General features: G+C 46.6%; 1 protein-coding gene across 2 annotated transcripts in view; it reads right to left on the bottom strand.

Annotated features, from left to right (window-relative positions):
- jag1a (jagged canonical Notch ligand 1a) overlaps window positions 1-10,715 on the bottom strand; it is a 34,930-nt gene extending 24,215 nt beyond the window's left edge. For both annotated transcript variants that reach the window (XM_053615278.1, XM_053615279.1), the window contains exons 1-3: window positions 10,159-10,715; window positions 8,697-9,005; window positions 2,516-2,573 (exon numbers count right to left, since the gene is read on the bottom strand). In XM_053615278.1, the coding sequence (XP_053471253.1) occupies window positions 2,516-2,573; window positions 8,697-9,005; window positions 10,159-10,236 (445 nt within the window). In that variant the 5' untranslated portion in view covers window positions 10,237-10,715. The remainder of the gene's footprint in view (window positions 1-2,515; window positions 2,574-8,696; window positions 9,006-10,158) is intronic.
- Between the last annotated feature and the right edge of the window lie 10,243 nt (window positions 10,716-20,958).

The following is a 20,958-nucleotide window of genomic DNA, read 5'->3' as shown; positions in this document are numbered from 1 at the left end:
TGGAATTTCTACCCAAAGTGTCATTGTAACCAACCAATCAGAGCGCTGCTTTCTGGAAGGGTTTACAATTCATTGACATAAATGTAGTTGATGAGGTTACAAGAGGTTCACACATTGATTTTGCTGTTACTTTTTCTTTCCCTGTATCCCTTACACACACACACACACACACACACACACACACACACACCATTAAGAGCGAGCAAGCGTGTGAATAAATGAATAAGTGAGAGAAAGAGAGAGAAATGGCCAGCGAGAGTATGAGACTATGGTGTGTGCGTGTGTGTGTGTGTGTGTGTGTGTGTGTGTGTGTGTGTGTGTGCTTTTTGGCCTGTATGTGATGGCAGCTGCAGTTTAATTGCATTTCTCTACACCGTGACGAGGAAAATATTCAACATGGCTGCCACATCATACAACCCAACTGGTTACATGCACAAACTTTTCCTAAAAGCTGGTCAAGAAGCAGAGTGTGACTTTAAATCTGTCACCAGAGTGTGTGTGTGTGTGTGTGTGTGTGTGTGTGTGTGTGTGTGTGTGTGTGTGTGTGTGCGCATGGCAGGAGGATGACCCGTAGTCATTTTTTCAGAGCAGTCTGGAATCCCGCATCAGCGTGAGGCATTCGCTCAGCACAGTGAGAAGTGTGTGTGTGGCTCACGTGGGGTGTGTGTGTGAAGTACGTTTGGAGAGAGGTGATGGACGGGACGGTTGGAGCCGGCCTGAGAGGTGAAGTGTGACCTCACATCCCTCGCATACACTTGCTGCGTCTCAACTGCGTGTCAAACGCAATGCACCCACGCACGCGCTCTCTCTCTCTCTCTCTCTCACACACACACACACACACTCACTCACACACTCACACACCAATACAAATAATCAGTGTATGCCCAACTAAAACTACTAAAATCTCGACAGAATAATTTAAAAACAACTTCACCCTCATTAACAATGCCGCAATCAATGAATATGCGTGGATATGCAAATTCAGACACACCGCCATTTTGTCCCGTCATTACAAATAAGCCTAAGCCTAGCATAATAAAACAAGCTTAGCATACCGCTTCTGTGTCTAAAACGTTCTTTTTCCCATGTTCTCGTCATCATCAAATCATTTGCATATCGGACACTGATAGGTTCTAGTCGTCGAGCACGTTTTGCACGATCACCAACCGAGAACGTGTGTAGCCCCGCCCCCTGACTTTCACACAGGCGTACAGAGAAAGTCTCGATTTTAACTGGAATGAACGCAGATTTAGTGTAAATTGAATCCAAATCTCGAGATCTGCTTAGTGTAAAATGAGTGTGTGTGTGTGTGTGTGTGTGTGTGAGAGACACAGAGAGAGAAAGGGAACCTGAGTGATAGCGTGTGTTTTAATGAGGACGACGCTACATTAGGCGAGTGCTAAAGGCCACTTGATGTGCTGATGTGAAGAGAGAGTCAATATTTGAGCTAACCCCCCCCCCCCCCAACACACACACACACACACACACACACACACACACACACACACAGCTCTTGGCAGGTCTCAGTAACTTCCCGATATTTGGGTGGACTTCAAACTCACTTTCATTTCTGAACAGAGCCCACACACCCTGGCGCACGTGCAAAGTGTGTGACCGTGAGTCTATACTGCAGAGAATCACGAATACTGTATTTATTTCACCTTTATAACACACACACACACACACACACACACACACACACCTCACAGAGAACACTGAAAGGAAAACACACACTGAGAAAATTGCTAATGGTTATCAGGTTTTCAGGTAATAAGACACACAGCACAGGACTCTCTCTCTCTCTCACACACACACACACACACACACACACACACACACACACACACATCTTGGACTGTAAAGGGAGTTGTCTGAGTGTTATACGCACTGTGTAGAAAACGAGCATCCTGTTATTAAACCGCTGCCCGCACCTGTTCTTAGTCATCAGCCTTTCAAAACATTTTTATGGAAGACTCAAACACACACACGCACACACGCACACACACACACACACACACACACGCATGCACACGCATGCATACGCACGCACACAACTGTATTCAGCGACCCATCATCGCTTTTCTTTCCCGTTTTCCTGTTCATGCCCGCCTCAGCATTTCGATCATGTTTTTCCATTCCCACAGTGTTTACTCAGTGATTATGTGTGTGAGAAAGAACGAGCACGAGAGAAAGGGAGAGAGAGAGAGAGAGAGAGAGAGACCCCTATCTGGAGAGAAAGAGAGACTGCTATCTGCAGGGGGGGCGCGGGGGGGGGGGGGGGTTGAGCGCACACGAGAGTGAGTCTACTATCTGGAGAGAGAGAGAGAGAGAGAGAGAGAGAGAGAGAGAGAGTCTGCTATCTGGAGAGTTGGGAAGAGGGGGGCGTGTGAGAGAGAGAGCGAGAGAGCGAGAGAGAGTGTCCACTATCGGGGGGGGGGGGGGACAGAGGGTAGTGGGTGGGAAAGAGAGAGAGCTATCAGAAGAGAGAAGAGTAAATAAAAGAAAAAACACTTACTGCCAGTGCTCGAGTCGTTGTTGAAGTCCAAGGCCTCCACGATCATTGTGTATGACCTCTGTGAGAGAGAGAGAGAGAGGGAACAAGAGAGAGACAGAGAGACAGAGAGATAGAGAGAGAGGGAGAGAGATAGAGGTAGACAGATAGAGATAGATAGAGAGACAGATAGAGAGAGATAGATAGAGAGAGAGAGAGAGCGAGAGAGAGAGCGAGAGAGATAGAGAGATAGATAGAGAGAGAGATAGAGAGAGAGATAGATAGAGATAGAGATAGAGAGAGAGAACGAGAGAGAGAGAGAGAGAGAGAGAGAGAGAGAGAGAGAGAGAGAGGTTAAAACCATGTGTACCTTTTCCCCTGAGACACAAATCAAGTATCAAGCATTACATCTTACAGATTTATAACGTCTGTTTATCGTCATCAACCGTCCCGGAATAAACATGCATTCTCACCACTCAAGATAACTTCCATCGTTTACATGGTTACACTCACACACACTCACACACACTCACACACACTCACACACACATACGCTCTCTCTCTCTCTCTCTCTCTCTCTCTCAATATAAACGTAAACCTAATATAAATTAAGTCAAACTGAATTCTTGGTAGTTTATTCCTCAACGTCTTCCTTTTTAATCAGTGGATAAAAGGCTTCCAGAGATAAAGGACAGAACTCCACAGAGGCAAAGGTCAAGATTCCAGGAGCCAGAAGGAATTATTCTTGAGGCACGCACAAAATTCCCTATGCGGATGAGGGATTCCGGAAACAAAGGCAGGATTCCTTTGGGGCAGAGACGAGATTACTGAGGCAAGCAATGGACTTCATGAGCAAAGGAAGAGTTCCTGGAAAACTACAGGAGAAATACAGGGGGTGTCGGAAATATGCCGGAATAACAGAAGGATTCCACAGTCATCAAGGAACGGTTCCCGACGCATCAGAAAGGAAGCACCAAGAAGCAAGAGTCGAGAAGGAGACGTGACAAGGATTTATTGAGGCAAAGCACAAGAATCCCGAGGCAAAGGACGAGATTCCGGGACAGTGGAAGGTTTCCGGAAACAAAGCTGAGATTTTGAAAGCGCAAAGAAGGAATCCTGGAGGAAAGAGGCAAGATTCCGGAGGCAAAGGAAAGGATTCCCAAGGCATAATACAAGATTCTGGGAGTAGAGAAAGAATTCCAGAAGCCATCGACAAGATTCCGGAAGCACCACCAAGGAGTCCTGGAGGAAGAGACAAGATTCCGGAAGCACCACCAAGGAGTCACCAAAGGTTTTCTGAGGCAAAGCTGAGGACGAATACCGGAGCAAAGACGAGATTCCGAAAGCACCGGCAGTGATTCCAGAGCCAAAGTAAGGACACCTGAGGCAAAGACAAGATTCCGGATGCAAATGAAGGAAGCGAAGGCTTAATTAATTAAGCGAAGACTCCCGGAATTCCGGATTCCCGGAAGCGAAGCGAGGATTTGGGAAGCGAAAGAAGAATTCCGGAAGCAAATTCCAGAGGGAAAGTAAAGATTCTAGAAGCAAAGACATGATTGAGGAAGCAAAAAAAAATTATATATATATATATATAAAAAATGGGCAAAGTGTGCAAAAACAAATAAATAATAAAGTCTTGCAAAATCATTTTTGGCTCGAAGATGAACTTTATATAAACAGCTCTGATCTGGGAGCAGCTGCTTCGTGTGTGTGTGTGTGTTGAGTCAAACGACGGCTAGTCACATGCACTGAGGTTCCCAAGCCAATCAATTTCGCCCCCCCCCAATACACCCCCCCCATACCCCCCCCCCAACTGAGAAACCCCTCGGGGCGATAGTGAACTAGCCTGTTCCTGCTTTCTTTTCTCTTTTTGCTCTCCCTCTCTCTGATTATAGAAGGCAGTTAAAACAACTTCAGTCTGTGAAGAGAGAGAGTGTGTGTGTGTGTGTGTGTGTGTGTGTGTGTGTTGGGAGTGGAGGGAGGGAGGGAAGGGGGGGGGGGCGAGGGTTTCCTTCATAGCGGCTCGCTTTTGAAGGTCTTTGTCACTCTTAATGCCACTGTCTCTCTCACCAATATCAGATAACAAGTCACACAGCAGAGTGTGTGTGTGTGTGTGTGTGTGTGTGTGTGTGTGTGTGTGTGTGTGTGTGTGTGTTTTGTGTGTGACTCTGAAAGAATGCGAGCGTATTGTGCCGAAGGGCCGGAGGGCCAGTGTGTGTGGGTTAGGAGGAGTGGATAGAGTGTGCGATTATGTGTGTGTGTGTGTGTGTGTGTGTGTGTGTGTGAGATAGAGGGTAAGTGTAGCCCCTCTCTCCTCTCTTCACACACTCTCTCCAGCTCTCACACATTCTCTCTCAGCGTAGCACAGCTCAATGAAATACTGCAGGAGATCATCCTCTCCGCCTCGCCAACGAGAGCCCTCCACACACACACACACACACACACACACACACACACACACACACACACACACACAGCATGGTACAGCCTAACACAAGGCTCGAGTTGGACAATCCCAGTCGGGGTAATGGGCTCCGGCTGTAGCAGGAGTGGGGGGGAAAAAAGCCCCGTGTTTCAAGTTTAAACGGCCCCGCCCCTGACAAAGCCCCGCCCCCAAGACGTTTCGCAGTTCTAGGCAAGCTACGGTTCCGCGGCCCCACCTGACGTGCTGACATAAAACAAGACGGGATACAACCGCGAAAGCGAAGCACCTACCGACCTCGAAGAGGACGAGTTGAGACGAACATCCGAGCGAAAGGAATTTATCTAAATATGGGCGGGACGAAATAATAGCGTGTTGTTCTGCCGTTACAGCCACGGGAACGCCGTCTCGACGGGCCGACCCACGAACCGCTCGAGCGCGAGATAAAAGCGCGGCGGTGTTCTACACCGCTTAACCTGTTTCACTACCTGCAAAAAAGAAAAGAAAAAGAAAGAAAGAAAAGAAAAAAAAACAACCAGGGACATCCTTAATAAAAGTTCTATAAACGTGGAAACTTCTAGAAAGATCATCAAATCAGAAAGGAGAAGTAAAGAGAGGGGAGGAGAGGAGACACGTGTGCTGCACTGTTCCTGTTTCTCAGCCATCACGCATGAGCTTTACTAAATCACGCTCTCACACGCAACGCTCTCTCGCTCGCTCTCTCGCTCTCTCTCCGAGCCAGAGTGACTGAAAGAGAACAAAAACAAAATAGAAGTAGGCAAACACGCACGTACGCGCACACACACACACACACACACACACACACACACACACACACCCATGAACTGTGCACCAATCTAGTTCACAGGGTCTAGTGAAAATCTCTCTCTCTCTCTCTCACACGCTCACACACACACACACACACACACACACACACACACACACACACACACATTATAGCCTCTTCAGCACAATGTCCTCCTGAGCTTCCTGTCGCCTCTCCATGGCCCAGTGCACTGTGTGTGTGACCCACCAGGCTTTATTCACCCTAATCCGCCCGGCCCTACGCCCAGCGCTATTGTTTACCGCTAATACATACAGCCGCCGGTGGCCGGGAATGGAATACACACGCACACACACACGCGCGCACACACACACACACACACACACACACATTACAGACTCTAATTGAGGATGAAATGGAGACAGAAGCACACGAACAGTGGACAGCAGACATCAGCCATTTATACAGATCGAAGACAAAGAACAGAAAACACCGTAGGGCCGTGGACCGAGGATGCAAGGTGGGGGGGAGGGGGAGGCGGGGAGGGGGGGGTCGGCTGGGGCAAAAAAAATTCACATCCACTGACACAGGAATGGGCCGAGTTAAAAAGAGAGCGAGAGAGAGCCAGACACACACACACACTCACGTGCGTGCACACACACAAGCTCGTAAAATGGGGGATGTCTGGACATCGTCCACACACACCAACATCTATGTTACACGCTTTCTGTCCGCAGAAGAACGCGAACTTCACGCAATCCTCCCGAGATTCCGTCTGTCATAGAATTCAGGCAACAGACTTTACAAACGAACCTAGAACGGCCGTTTAAGAAAAGAAAATCCGCAGGATTACACGGAACGACATTACGCACATCGGTAAATGCGCGAAATGACAGGATCCGTGCACGTCCGAACGTCGTGGAATGGGCCGGAATTCTGGAAATGGCATGTGGCATGGGGGAATGTTGGATATAATAAAACAACAACACAGTGTTACATGGAACTGTGGGGCACGCCGTTAAAGAAAAAAACCCCCCCAAACGATTGCGTTTAGAACGTACGGCAATTCCATAAATCGGAATTTCATGGAAATGCCTGGAATTTCGGTACATTCCGTACAAATCAGAATTGCATGGAATTCCATGGATTTGTTCCATATAAACTGGGAATTTCATTGAACTGTAGCACGTTCCATTAAAAAAAACAAAAAAAAAACACCACACAACTGCATAGAACTGTCGTACGTCCCAAATGAATCCAGGGAAGTCCATGGAATTCCAATACATTCCCTATAAATTGGAATTTCATGGAATTGCCCAGAATTGTGGTACGTTCCATACAAAACGCGGAATTCCAGTTAACGCCGGTACGTTTCCATATAAACACCCGGCTGCATGGAATTTCATCGCGTCCCGCACAAAACACACACAATCTCATGGAATCGCCTGGAATTGGGTTACACTCCGTACGAAGCACAGAATCCCACTGATATGCGGCACGTCGTAGAACAAAAACAAGACAGGATCGCGTACGGAATTCACGTCGATTCATTAACTCAAACTTCCGTGCGACTGCTCAGATTTAAATTAATGAATTAATGAATTAATGAAACCCCTCAGAACCACGATGATGAGGTCGAGTTAATTCTCCACCATTGAGGCAGCAGCAGGGGGATTAGAACACCACCCCGAGTTCTGGTCATAAATGCTCTCGGAGGTGAGGCATTTCCTGGCTACGACACATCCGAACTGAGTAACCGGGAACTCCCTGAGCTAACAACTCCGATGGCGCGCCGTCCAAAAGCGTTGCCAACCGACACAGCGGCTGCGTTTCCCAAGCAGCATCCAGAAATGAAATAATGAAAGAAAACTGGAAAACTGGTGTACTGTTGGAAGGCGGTTTCCGCGCAACCGCCCTAAACACGCACGCCAGACTTCCACACACAAACCCGGATTCCTTGGGCACTGCTGATCATGCAAAAAAAAAAAAAAAAAACTAGTACAGCACGGGGATCTAAACACACACACACACACACACACACACACACACGCTGTGCTCCCTTCTAAACCCGGCTCTTTGTTGGGTTCATTGTGCCGAGGGTCAGGCCGGCCCTGCCTGGCGCTGGAATTGCTAGGTAGAGATTGAAGGGAAAAGAAAGCATGCAAGATGACAATGTCTAATTATTCTCCATTCAGGATGAATTTTTTGGAGCATTCGGCGGACGGGAAAAGGGGGTGGGGGGGTGGGGGTGGGGTGGTGAGAGGTTTTGAAGGATGGCTGCCATGGTAACAAGGCCTAATTGGCCCCCTCAGACTTGACTTGGTCTGACCCGGTATTGACAGCGAAGCCCTTTGGGGTCGCGAAAGTAAAACACCACACTACGAACAATCGAACCATTCAGGATCTAAAGACGTTAGGAAAAGCGATTAAAAAAGAATAAATAATAATAATTATAATAATAATAAAGGCTAAACCCACGAGTGAAAACATTACGCTCACTCGGTACTGTACGTCTGAAGGAACTCAGGGACGTGACGAGAGAGGAAACCCCGCGAAGGGGGATAAAAACAGCGCTAAACACATCACAACTCAAACTGTTTGAGGATAATCGGTGTTAGTGGAAATCAATACACAAATTTCCGGTTGCCATTGTGTGTGTGTGTGTGTGTGTGTGTGTGTGTGTGTGTAGTGATAAACTGATGTGCTGATAACAGGAGGCGCTATTGTTTAAAGTCTTTGATCTAGCTAACGGTCCTGATAGCGAATCTACCGTCCGTAGCATCCTCTCCCTCTTCCACTTCCTCTTCTCTCCGCGCCAACACGTTCCCAAATCTGGGGTTTGGAAGCGGAACCCGTGAGGAAGCAAACTCACCGAAAATCACCGCGAAGACGTAACGTGAGCATGAGAAGCACTCTAGTGTTTACCTACACACATACGTGCATACACACACCGGGGCGCTGAGGCGAGGCGAGGCGAGGCGAGGCGGAGAGAAACTCACCGGCCAGGCGAAGCTGAACGAGAGCACGACGCGAGCCTTGTCGTTCTCCGCCAGGCTCTTGGGCGACACGACGTTTCCACCGATCACCGGAGTAGATCCACTGCCGAAACTGCACGGCCCGCCGGGGGTCACCCTGGTCTGGTACTCCTTAAGGCACAGGCGGAAATACGTGTCGCACTCGTCCCGCGTGCATCTGTTGTTGTCCGCCGCGTTCCGCGTGCCGTCGCAGCACGAGCCGCTCTGCAGCTCCCCGTTGATGTTCCTGACCGACAGCACACGCAACTCAAAGTGGCCTGACGCTTCACACAGCTGGGAACGGGAACAAGAACGGAGATTGTTAAGCACGGGGGGGGGAGAGAACAACCGAAACACAAAACAGACAAACCCTTTATTTAGAAGATCGAATTAGTGGTTCGTTTTACGACATTTATAGCATGCGAGACAATGGGCACGTCCGAAAGAGCACGGTAGGACGCGGTCCAGGAACCGGAACATTTGTCACTCGAAAATAAAAACGCTATAAAGGGGGATCTGAAACAATGCAGTAAAATTAAACTTACAAAAAAAACCCTTTTTCCTCTAGAGTGGACTATATTACACAAAAAACCCCTTCATCCAGCAGAAAACAACAGGACATTACATTAAGAAAGACATTCTGTCCTGAACCCTTTAAAAAAAAACAAACCCAACAACATCATGAAAGCTCCTCTGGATTCTTACTGAACTTTTTTTTCTTTCCCCTCTCGTTCTTTTTCCATGCATGTTTGGAGAACCTCTGCAGCCAGGTTCCTGGAGGCACTTTTTAAGGGCTCCTTTTCCAGACGACATGATTTCGATGTTATTTCCTCTCTTAAAACATCTCCCAGGAACGGATCGGTTCGGTTCGGTTAATAAAAAAAATGAAAGATTATTCTATTCGTTCTGCCACCAACAATAAAAGCTTTCCAGAACTTTTTCAAGAAGGGGGGGAAAAAAAGTTTCTCAGGGAACACTCGCAGATAGGAAAAGAAAGAAAGAAAGAAAGAAAGAAAGAAAGACGAAGAAAAAGAAGAAGAAGAAGAAGAAGAAGAAGAAGAAGAAGAAGAAGAAGAAGAGAAAACAAGTGAAGGCTCTACTAGACAGCTCTGAAGGTTGGGTTAGGAGGAATGTTGCAAGAAGGTTTCTGGAGATAATCCAAAGAAGCAGTAAAAGATGTTTGTTTGTTTGTTTGTTTGTTTATTTGTAGGTAGGTGCATGCTGTTTTGGATAGGATGTTCAGTACTTGAGCTCATGTTCATGGCGCAGTTTTGGTAAGTAGGAAACTTCTCAAAACTTCTGCAAACTCTTAGAAAAGTGCGCACTTGTTTTAGTTTTGAAAGAAAGTGAGCTTTGGGCACCGAGTCCTCGCAGACTGCACACCGGTTTTGTGGAGAAAAACAAGTGCGTTACGGCGTCCAGGAGCGCCGCGTGCGCGTGGACTTACCTTCATGCAGAAGAAGTGTATGAGGAGATGAACGCAGGCGGCGGCGGCGGCGGTGAAAGTGGAGCTCCGTCTCCGCATTGTGCCGCCTCTCCTGTCCTCTCCTAAAGATCTGCTCACCTCCGCTCAAACTTCAGCCGAGATCTCGGCTCGCGCGCGCGCACACACACACACACACACACACACACACTCACACACACTTCCTCCGCTCCGGTCCGGTGTGCACATGCACATGCACGGGCGCACAAGCACGACGCGCGCGATCCCTGGGAACGGTATAATAAATTCCTCCGCGTAAAGGAAAGTCACCACCAGCGCCGCGCGTGCACCTTCTCGAGATCGGTTTGTTATCCACTTTCTTTCCTCTTTTCTTCTTCTTCTTCTTCTTCTTCTTCTTCTTCTTTCTTTATGTCCGTCAGTCCTTATCCCGTTTCGCTCCCCTTCTCTGAGATTGGTCTTTGAAGTTTTCCCCCGTTGTGTCCCGTCGGGCGCCACGATGCGCTGCTCCTACTTGGACTGCTGGGCGAAAAAAAAAACCCCTCTCTCCGGTTGTGGGAAAGCGAGCTTTCTATCTATCCGTTCACGGGTAGAGGCGGGGCCCGAGCGGGCGCCTCATTAATATTCAAATGCGGGGCGGGGGCTATCAGAGCGCGCTCGCGCACACGGGTTTAGGATTATAAAGCGTGCTGAAATGTCAGGTGTGTGTGTGTGTGTGTGTGTGTGTTTATATATCTATATACACACATGTATATCATTTAAACAGGGTAATCAAAGTATGAAACACGGAAGTAAGAGGAAAGATGTTAAATCTTTTAAATAAGACCCATATATTAAATACATACCGTTTTAAAAGCCTGTACTACACCGTCACGTGACCCACCTGCTAGTAGACAGATTTACCCTCAGATTTACCCTCAGACAGCTGAGTTTTTCGTGTGTGTGTGTGTGTGTGTGTGTATTTTTAAACCAAAAGCCTGTGGTTAAAGCCCAAAATGAGTCAGTTATACAATAGAGAAACTTTAAAGCAGTGAAAGGCCTTATTATTGTTATTTATCTTTTTAAAAAAATCTTTATTTGCAGTATAAGCGGTGGAAACACAATAAGGCACAACTAGCTGCCTAGCTTACATATTTTTCTGTCTCTAGTTAGCCTTCACAGACAACTCGGAGTCCAACTTAAAGAGGTTTTTGTTTGTTTTTAGTATGAGTATGTAATCCTTAAGGTTATCTATAAGCTAGTAGTGAGCTCTGAAACAAGGACCTGATTCGCATCTAGAAGATATACGCATTCAAAATTTACAGTCCCTCGCTCACTCTCTCTCTCTCTCTCTCTCTCTTTCTCTCTACCACCGATACGGATCACCCGTTTTGATGACGTCGTTCTGCACTTCAGCTTCTCGCCGGATTTTCTCTCCAGGCTGTCCCACGTTTTCCAGAATCCGAAGTGTCCCGCCCCCAACGTTAGAAAAAATCAGTTTGCCGAAGTTGCCGTTGTTGAGCGAGAGCAATCATGGGTCGTACACAGGGGCGGATTTAGTGATTTGGGGGCCCTCGGTAGCTCGGGGCCTTTGCCTAATGGTCAAGCCCGCCCCTGGTCTTTGGCTGTTCGAACGCGTGCGTTTCATTCCGTTTTCCCACTGTACGTTGGCTAAGAAGGAAATGGCCTGAATTCATTGACTTCATTGCTCGGGCTCGCGTACATGGGACTCACCGTCAAGTATGGCTTATTTTTTTTTAAAAAGAGGGAGGAGCCACTCGATATGTCCCGCCCTGACAGATCGAATAACGCTGCGTGTTTCAGGGCGCTTCACGGGCACTGTAAATGCATTCGTTTGCGGTTTAACCATCAACAAGCTGATCGGTATTAGCTTGTTCACAATAGGATAAACATTACCTAAGATAAGTCTGCTTCTTTCGTTTACATGCACCATTTAGATGAAAACATACAGCAGTAGGACCTAACCACTGTTCTCGTCTCCTTTGACGTGACCGTGTTAAGTCGTGCGATCCTGCGCACCAAGGAAATAGATCTGGCTGCGTACTAGAAATGTTTGTATTGTTCACACGCTACGTCCTGCTTCAGTGTGGGGTTTAGTATGAGTAGCCATTTCAAACGCAGCCACAGCAGAAGACTTCCCGGTATGTCTTACAAGTATGTATTTGACTTATTTGACCTCCTAACGCATTCGTTTAAATGTCACCAAACAGCAGGTTTCACCGGTTGCCAGATTTAAGCTTTATTCACACAACTGGCCTCAATTCAGTAGCTTATAAAACATTCATATATTATGACCTTGGTTCATTTGTAATGGTTAATCCTTACTCCTAAAGTGTATAAGCGTGCTTGATAGTAATAAACAACTCAAGACAGCCAGGCTAAACCGTGGGGCTTTAAGCTTTCGTTGTTATTAGACGTGTAGCTCAGCGTCAGACACCGAACATGCCTCGGGGTTAGGGTATTAATTCCTTTTCGATCATATCCACCTGATCTCTGCAGAACCCGCCATTTTAAAAAGCCCAATTAATAAGCGCTGGCGTATATATAATTCATCAGCTGGGACCGGGCTGTAATCCCAGAGCTGGAGCTACAGTGACGGGCGCATCTGTAATGACAGCTGGCTTGTGGTGATAAAACTGCCCCCTATTTGGAGGTGCACACCCTCCTCAACCCATTCCTCCACTTTACAGGAAGAGAAGAACGAGAGAAAAACGATGGCGGGTGAGAGGCGCAGCAGTGACGGGAGTCTGGTATGAACCAGAGATTGTCCACGGGGGCAGTGGTCTTTATTCTGCGATTGGAACAGCTGTGTCTTAATGCCTTTAAAGAGGAGCTATGAATAGATAATAGCGCTGGTCCTGAAAGGGAACCCCCCCCCAGCCTAAGACGGCCCCGCCTCTTCATCTGGGCGGGGCTGATGTGGATAATTACACCACACACAGTGGCAGGGAATAATGCAAGAAAGACAGACCACTTAGACTGAATGGACAGGAAATGAGCTTTATTGGACATTTAGGGTCCTTTCCTTCCCGAGACAGAGACAGAGAGACTAAAGTAAGAACAAGATGCGGGAGAGCGAGTGAAAGATATTGAGGGAGAAGACGTGCGATAGGGAAGCGGTGAAAGAGGCAGAGATGGAGGAGAAATAAACGGCGAGACCGAGTCAGAGAGGAAGGAGGATTAAAGAGAGAGAGAGAGAGGGAGAAGAAACAGAGGAAGAGAAAGCTTGAGATAGGAAGAGATGGCGGAGAGGAAGAGGGTGATAAAGACAAGAAAGAAAGAGAGAGAGAGAGAGAGAGAGAGAGGGAGGGAGACTGAGATGGAGGACGAAGAAGGAGAATGAAAGAAAAGCTCCATTTGGATCGATGGAAGGATTGGAGGAGGAAGAAAGCGTGAGAGAGATGAGGAAGAAGTGCGAGAGAGAGAGATGAAAACGTAGAAGGAGGGAGAGCTCTCGCAAGCCATGCGTCGAAGAATTATTAGATGGAGGAATATAGAACGATATGAAGACGGTTGACCAATCACAGCACAGCTTTACAGTTCCGTCGACGGATACGAGACGACTGTCTTGCATTTGTCAAAAAAAATACCCCAAATCTTAGCGGTGTGACTCTGAAGTCCAACCACATCCCCTGTCTGATGTGCTCGTGTCCAATCACATTTTTGCCTGAAGCATTTCCACACAGCTAATTTCGCTCGGCCAACTGGAAAACCGGCTGACGTGCGTTAACTCCGGCCGTCCTGGGAAACGCCTGCATCCAAAACACGAAGCTTGTTAAGCAGGACGAGGACTCGCTGACAGTTGGGCCAGACAGAGGGTCTGCCACGAACAGCATGGGGTATGGCATCAGGATGGTAACGCTACACACCACACGGTGATGAATATTGTTAAATATTGAAACAAAACAAAGAGACGGAGAGAAAGCGCGCTCGATCCAACCATGAGGATATTAAACTGATCTCAAGCTAGTGAACGACACAACAAAATGTCCTCCATCAGCACACCCACAGCATAGTCCGCTTTTCTTTTCTTTTCTTTTCTTTTCTTTTTTACAATGACAAGCCGAGCTGAATTGAATAGAAAGGTCCCCAGAAAAGTCCCCAGCGATTAGTTCTTTAGCAAGCATTTCCAAAGACGCTGTGTTTCCCAGACCTAAGAATCCACAATGTCATCACAGAAATGCTTTTTCTATTGCACCATTCACATCACATTCCTCCAGTGCCTGTCATAGACGCTGGAATGACATCAAGAGCGGGGCGGGTGGGAGAGACGGGCATAACGTAGAGCGATAGCACGGTTAGCAATGATTAGCATGGGGGTTTTGTGTGTGTGTGTGTGTGTGTGTGTGCTGCTAAATTTAAAATGTACGACAATACAAACATGGAACGGTCGGTATGAATCCAGGGTGAATCCGGAGACTATCCTGGGGACAAGCAGGAATTTACCATGGACGGGACGCCGGTCCAGCTCATGCACATACACATTCACATAATCATACGAATTTAGGGGAAATTTTAGCGTAGCCAAATCCACCTACCGGCACGGTTTTGGAAGGTGGGAGGAAACCGGAGAACCCTGACAGGGAAAAAATATGGTGTGAGGTACCGGAAAAAACATTCCACGCATTCCATTCCACGTGGAACACTGTTGGGACGCACATCTTTCAGGCCTTTTACATTTGGACGAATCTGTGTGCAAGTAGTGCCACAAATTCCCTACATACCTCTTTTTTTTTTTTTAATTGCGCAAAACATTCGCGATCGCTAGAAAATAAAAACTCGACAAGAAAGAAACGGCACCGTGAAATGAAACGAGACGGATTTGCCAGGTTTTTTTTTTTTTTTTGGAAGAAACTTTGAATTGGCCGTCCAATTCGAGCACCATTAGGCACATTGAAACTCCTAGGCAGTAAACACTTCTTGCTATTCCGGTAAACAAAATTGAAAGTTTATTTGGTTGTGTTTCTGGAAACAGCTTATGGATCAAGTGATGATATGACATGCACGAGAAGGAATCTGACCTCTCCGTGCTTTTATCCCATGACAACCTCCTTTTTTTCGTTTCTCACGCTGCTCCCACGTTTGGCGGCTGTCGGCAGAACGAGGCAGGGCGGATCAGGTCGGACAATCATAGCGGAATAACAAACGTTATTGTTGCCCAATTAAACGAAAAAACATGACACATCGTTGCCGTATCCGCCCACTCACCATGCTGCGCTCTCACTGGTGGGTTCTATTTTGCTTCATCCACGGCCGCTGTTTGACGATATGACTGTAGCCTTAAATCGATCCATCGCGACCTGTTCGCTCATGACGCCGAGGAGTGGTGCGAGTCATGAGTGCTCTTATCTCCACGAACTCCATATTAACTCTGTACGGCATGAAGAAGGGAAAAAGGCGCAAGTGTTGCATTGTACACATAACTGTATACACAGCGAACGTGAGAGAGAGAAACCTTGACGTTACGGTTCGTGTCCCTGATAGTATGACCAATATCGGAGAAATACGCCCTTCCTGACAGCATAAACAAAATCAGATCTTGAGCACGACTGGAATTGCTTCTCTTTTTTTTTTTACTGATAAGCGTAGGTTGTTTACAAGAGAAATTCCCTACACCGACTGGTCCTGGATTATTAACGAGGTGGACCGGTTGTCGTTGAAGATATCCTGGTCGCCTCTGCCAGGAGGTTACCGCTCGATAACAAGATCCCAAACGTGCTTCCAAATGCCAGACATTCCAGGAAGATGCTCGGCACTGATTATAGTTAATCTACGCTTTATTTTGGATAGGAAGATCGTCTTATGTAACAAAGCCACTCAGTTTTCACGTGTGTAAGCGTATGTTTTTGGGTTCATGTTATTCTTTTTTTTCCCTCCCGCTCATTTTCACGAAGCGTCAACAAATTCGTGTACACCGTACGGCCGCGCGTATCCGAGTGGTTCTGGCAACAACAAAAAAAAGCTGAGCGTAAGAGTGTTTCAAAGTGTGTGCGCGTGCAAAAGTTCCCACAGGCACTCCTCTCTGACCTGCGTGTCACTCTACTGTTAGCTGGAAAGTTGCGTAACAGGACGGCTTTGGTGAGAAAAGTTTGAGAACAAGTAAAAAAGCGTGCGTGTGTGTGAGTGTGTGTGTGTGTGTGTGAAGAGAGCGGCGGTGATGGTTCATGTTAGCGAGAGAAGAGCGAAATCATTTTTGCGGGCATGCTGTCATATCCTGAGGGATGAGCCTCGGGACGAGGCTTTTTTCTTTTTTCATGCCTTCCTCGTGTGTTTACACCTAATACCCTCATTATAAATAATAACCATGTTTCTTTTATACAATCGGCTTATTTGCCTTGGCAGTTGCGTTCTAACATTCTTCGAACGTTGTTTAGCTGACAGTAACAGAGTCTATGACTAACCCGAGAGGCCTTTAATGGCTCATCTACACGAAGTATTCACACAGCATGTGTGTGCATGAGTATGAGTGAGTGTGTGTGTGTGTGTGTATGCTTGAACAGGTGTGAGGCCTGACCTCATAGCGGCCCTCCGCTTTCCCAACGTCTAATGATTAAACTTTCTGCGTGTGCGTGCACGTTACATCGCGCTCGAAAATATTCGCGCCGATTCACCTCCGTGTATCAACACAGCCGGAAATCGAAATAAATCACCTCCAGACACCTTCACCGGCCAAAAATCACAACGCTGTCGATCAGCCACACGTTTCTGACCGCTGGACTTCTTCGGTGTTTTACACAGCAGACGACGATCGGAACGATCATATACGCCGTACGCTTCGGGCGTGCGTTCGCTACGCGAGGCCTGCGCGATTATAGAAGCAATTGTTGTTGTTGATTATGATGATGATGAGATACAATAGTATCCCAATAGTATTGTTAAGTTAAGATCATCTCACCTAGTAGTAGAGAGAGAGAGAGAGAGAGAGAGAGATCCATGTGATGCTTGCTCTACCATTTAGCAGTGATCTTTGTGCTGTGAGGCTTTTGCGACGCTCAGCCCAGATCTCCTATCAGTCTTTACCCTTTAAATAATACCAGTGAGATGTCTCACTAGGACGCCATCATTTTTGGGGCGGTTGCGTTCGTCATTTCGGGCCTTCGTCATTTCGGACAGATCTGAGGGCAGTGTCGCATGCGCTGCGCCCCCTAGCGTAGCCGATCCCATCATTCTACTAATGGGAATTTCCACAGAGATGGCTGCTGTATCGGCACTCATGAACGTAAATGATAAATCACAGGCGTACGAGATGAATAGATTAACGTGATAGTAATTAAATCCATGGTTGAACTTGAGCCTAGGCTTCTTTTTTTTTTCCCCCAGATAATATAAAACTAGTACTAGTCGCTAGTGTGGAATCCTATCTGAGGTGTGGTTCGGTTTACCCGGCGGTCTTTAAGTCACACCGTGCGTGATGATGATGTACGAATGAATATCTTGGTGAAATTCCATGGTAGATTGCGCAATATGAGTTTTGTTCGGATTATACAGTTATGAGAAGATTCTTTCACAAGAAGTCGATGTTGTTGGCAGGTGATGGTATTCTGCTTTATAAGGGCTTTTTTTTTTTTTTTTTTTTTTTTTAAAGGTGTGAGGCACAGCAGAGATCAACATTCTGAGGTTTTGGACCAGAATTTGGGCCTGACACTGCCGGAACTTCGGACATCAACACAAAACTAAACCCGCCACCGGTGAGGACGTCGTATTAGGTGATCTCAGACAACCAGAGGAATCTTTGGACGGCGATCGGGTCGACGATGGGAATCGCATTCACTCTCTTCGGTCGATAAATAAGCAAGTAATATGGAGTGAGGAAATATCGATTGAATGGCGTTCTTTGAGGAATGAGACATTACCTTCAGCAGGTAAATGGTTTCTGCTCAAGCAACTGGTCCTGAGCGGAGACGTGTCGGCTAAATCGGTAATCCCGGATCAGGAAAACTCGCGGCAGCAGTCCTGTGCTCGGACTGAATTCCGCCTCGCTCGTACGTCAGCCTGGATAAAAGCGTCTACCGAATGAACGGAGGTAAATGTTAATGCAGGATTAGCTTCTGGCCTTCAAACCCTTACGAATGGACGCGCTGCTGGAGCAGAAGTCAAGTCGGTAAAAGTCGAGTGTCTGTTCACCATCCTTCTTCCTTCTTTTCTTTCTTCCCTTCTTCGTGTACCTTGGCAGCGGAAAGCGAAAACATGGCTGCTGTTAGCTAACCGACATTGTGTCAGCCTCAGGAGGTTGTTTGGGGACAAAACAGAATTAATTGAGGCTGTTTAAGTCTCTTTGCTTTGGAAGATGAAATTGCTTGAGAGCAGCCAGACACAGCAAATACTTAAACACACACACACACACACACACACTCACTTGATCTTTGGCTGCGGCGTCCTTTTGTAACTTTTCAGCCGAAGACCCTTGGGCTTGTATAAACCGTTTGGTAAAAATTCTAATAAAAAGCTCTGATTGAAAGAAAAGTCTTGGTGGGTTTTCCTGACGGAATATAACGCGCATCATTGTTATACGCTTGCTCTGTTAATGCGGTGAAGTTATTAATGCCTTCACGTTATTAGGGAGCAGATCGTCTTTTCCCACGCCAGAAGATCAGGCGAATATGGAAGTAAGCTTCCCAGATGAATTCTCCTTGAATCGGCGGCTCAGAGGTCGGCCTGCTGATCGGAAGGTTAGGAGTTCAAATCCTAGCACTGTCGCGGTTATGTGCTTGAGCACGAACCTGAACCCTGAACGGCTCAGTTGTATCCTGTCTCCATTTGAAATCCCTGTGGATAAAGGCGTGGTTGAAGTGAGCGAATGGAAACGATGACGTCGGATCGTCGCTTTCAGCTTAGCAAGGATTTCATCAGCAGGTGATGTCCAGGATACGCGATCACCTGCGATCCCGACCCCGATAAATCGATCACTCAACGAACCAAACGTAGAACCTTATCATGGCTTACACGTAACTGATCCGGAACTCTTTTAAAAAAATTTGTTTATGTATGTGTACTGTATGTTTGGCCTGATTCGAGGATTCACTGTCATCAAAGACGCTTGATCATAGATGATATATTTTCCTTCTTTACTCGCAAATCAGCTAAGGCATGTCTGTTGTTGTTGTTATTGTTGTTGTTGTTGTTGTTTAACGCTCCTTTAGTTTTGTACTAGAGCGACATGTAGCTAACAAGCAGTGGGAGTCTATCTCACCCATAAACAAACAAACAAACAAACAAACAAACAAACAAATGCCCGAATCAAGCCGTGCGATGTTTATATTGTAAAAGAAACGATTCTGTACTGTGTTAGTGAAAAGAAAGTTTCCGGTCCCTCCGGGGTTTAGCGATTTTCGGCATCGCGGAAACGGGCGCAAAATCGAGAAAACGCCACGTTATTGGGAGGAACGTGCAATTTTTCAGAACTAGCGCGGATTTTTACGCAGACTCGGGCCGAGACGCGTCACGTGACCTCATCACGAGGTTCACACGAGTACGGCGAAAACGTCTCTTTTACCGACAAACATCACAAGAGCGTGCGAAACAATTTTGTGCGACTGCGATTTCACCGATTCGAGTAGTTTTTCGGGGGGGGGGGGGGTATGGATGGGTATGGGTATGGGGGGACGACTCCACAAGTTGCATCGCAAATTTCGCAAAGAAAAAAAAGCCGCTGCAACAATCACACACACACACACACACACACACACACACACACACACACACACACACAAAAACCCTGTGGGAAATCCTGGACGGATCGAGTTTCCTTGCTATTCCCCTTTCACGCCCAGTGTTCCCAGTACAACGCTGGATGATACCCTGAGCAGGATAAAGTGGTTATGAATGAATGAATGAAATGTATGAATCACTCCCAGCGTTCCAGCACACTTTCACCCTCAAACATTAGGAGGAAGATCCTGAGGTGATACCAGACTGCAGTAAAGAAAAAAAATCATAATAATTTTGGTTGTCCAAGATGGCCACCCCCGTAAAGTTTGTTATTGTTTATAGATTACAGGAAGTCTCACTATGACCTAAACCGCATCAGCAAAGCCGTGTGACATCACAGAATAACTGGATGTGGTTTGGGTTGAACACAATAGACCGCCATCACATGTCCAAACATGTCTTGGCTGATCGACTGCATCTGCGGTCAGGGGAACATTGTGTACGTTTAATACCGCGCCAAACCATTTCATTAACGCTGGATGTATAAGACAATGAAATGGCTAGTGTGTGTGAAACCTGTGTGTGTGTGTGTGTGCACATATCCACATGGGTCCTTTAAGGAGAATATGTTGAACTCTGCATCAGGATGTAAAAATTGCCCAGCTGGATGAATCAATTTTAAATAAATAAATAAATAAATAAAAATAAGTAATAACAAATCAAATCAATCACGTTTCGAAAAGCACATGAATGGAGGAAGCAAAATTGTTCGTCAGTGGGATTCGATGATTTGATTAAAATAAAACAATCATTAAAGTGTGCGTGAGTTATAGAAGACAGATGTCTTGTGGTTCGGTCCTGTTATGGCCTGACAATACTGGAATATCAAACCGACATTTAGAAAATATCCCATGATTTATAACCGCTCAAGGACATAAGGATCAGCCTCCTGGTAAATTATGTGGGCTACTGGGAGGCGCATGTGTTCCTGACACCACACACACACACACACACACACACACGTCTTTCCAACTTTCCTGCTGGGTCGCGCAGCTTTTCTGGGTCAGATAATAAAGACATATAAAACAGCCGGCTTTATTAAGAGAAGTCAATAGGAACACTAAATATATATTTCATTGTTTAGGGGATGTTTTGTGT

This window comes from Ictalurus furcatus, chromosome 26 (genome assembly GCF_023375685.1).
Source record: "Ictalurus furcatus strain D&B chromosome 26, Billie_1.0, whole genome shotgun sequence".
Taxonomy (NCBI): Eukaryota; Metazoa; Chordata; class Actinopteri; order Siluriformes; family Ictaluridae; genus Ictalurus; species Ictalurus furcatus.
This window is presented reverse-complemented; position numbering and strand designations above follow the sequence as displayed.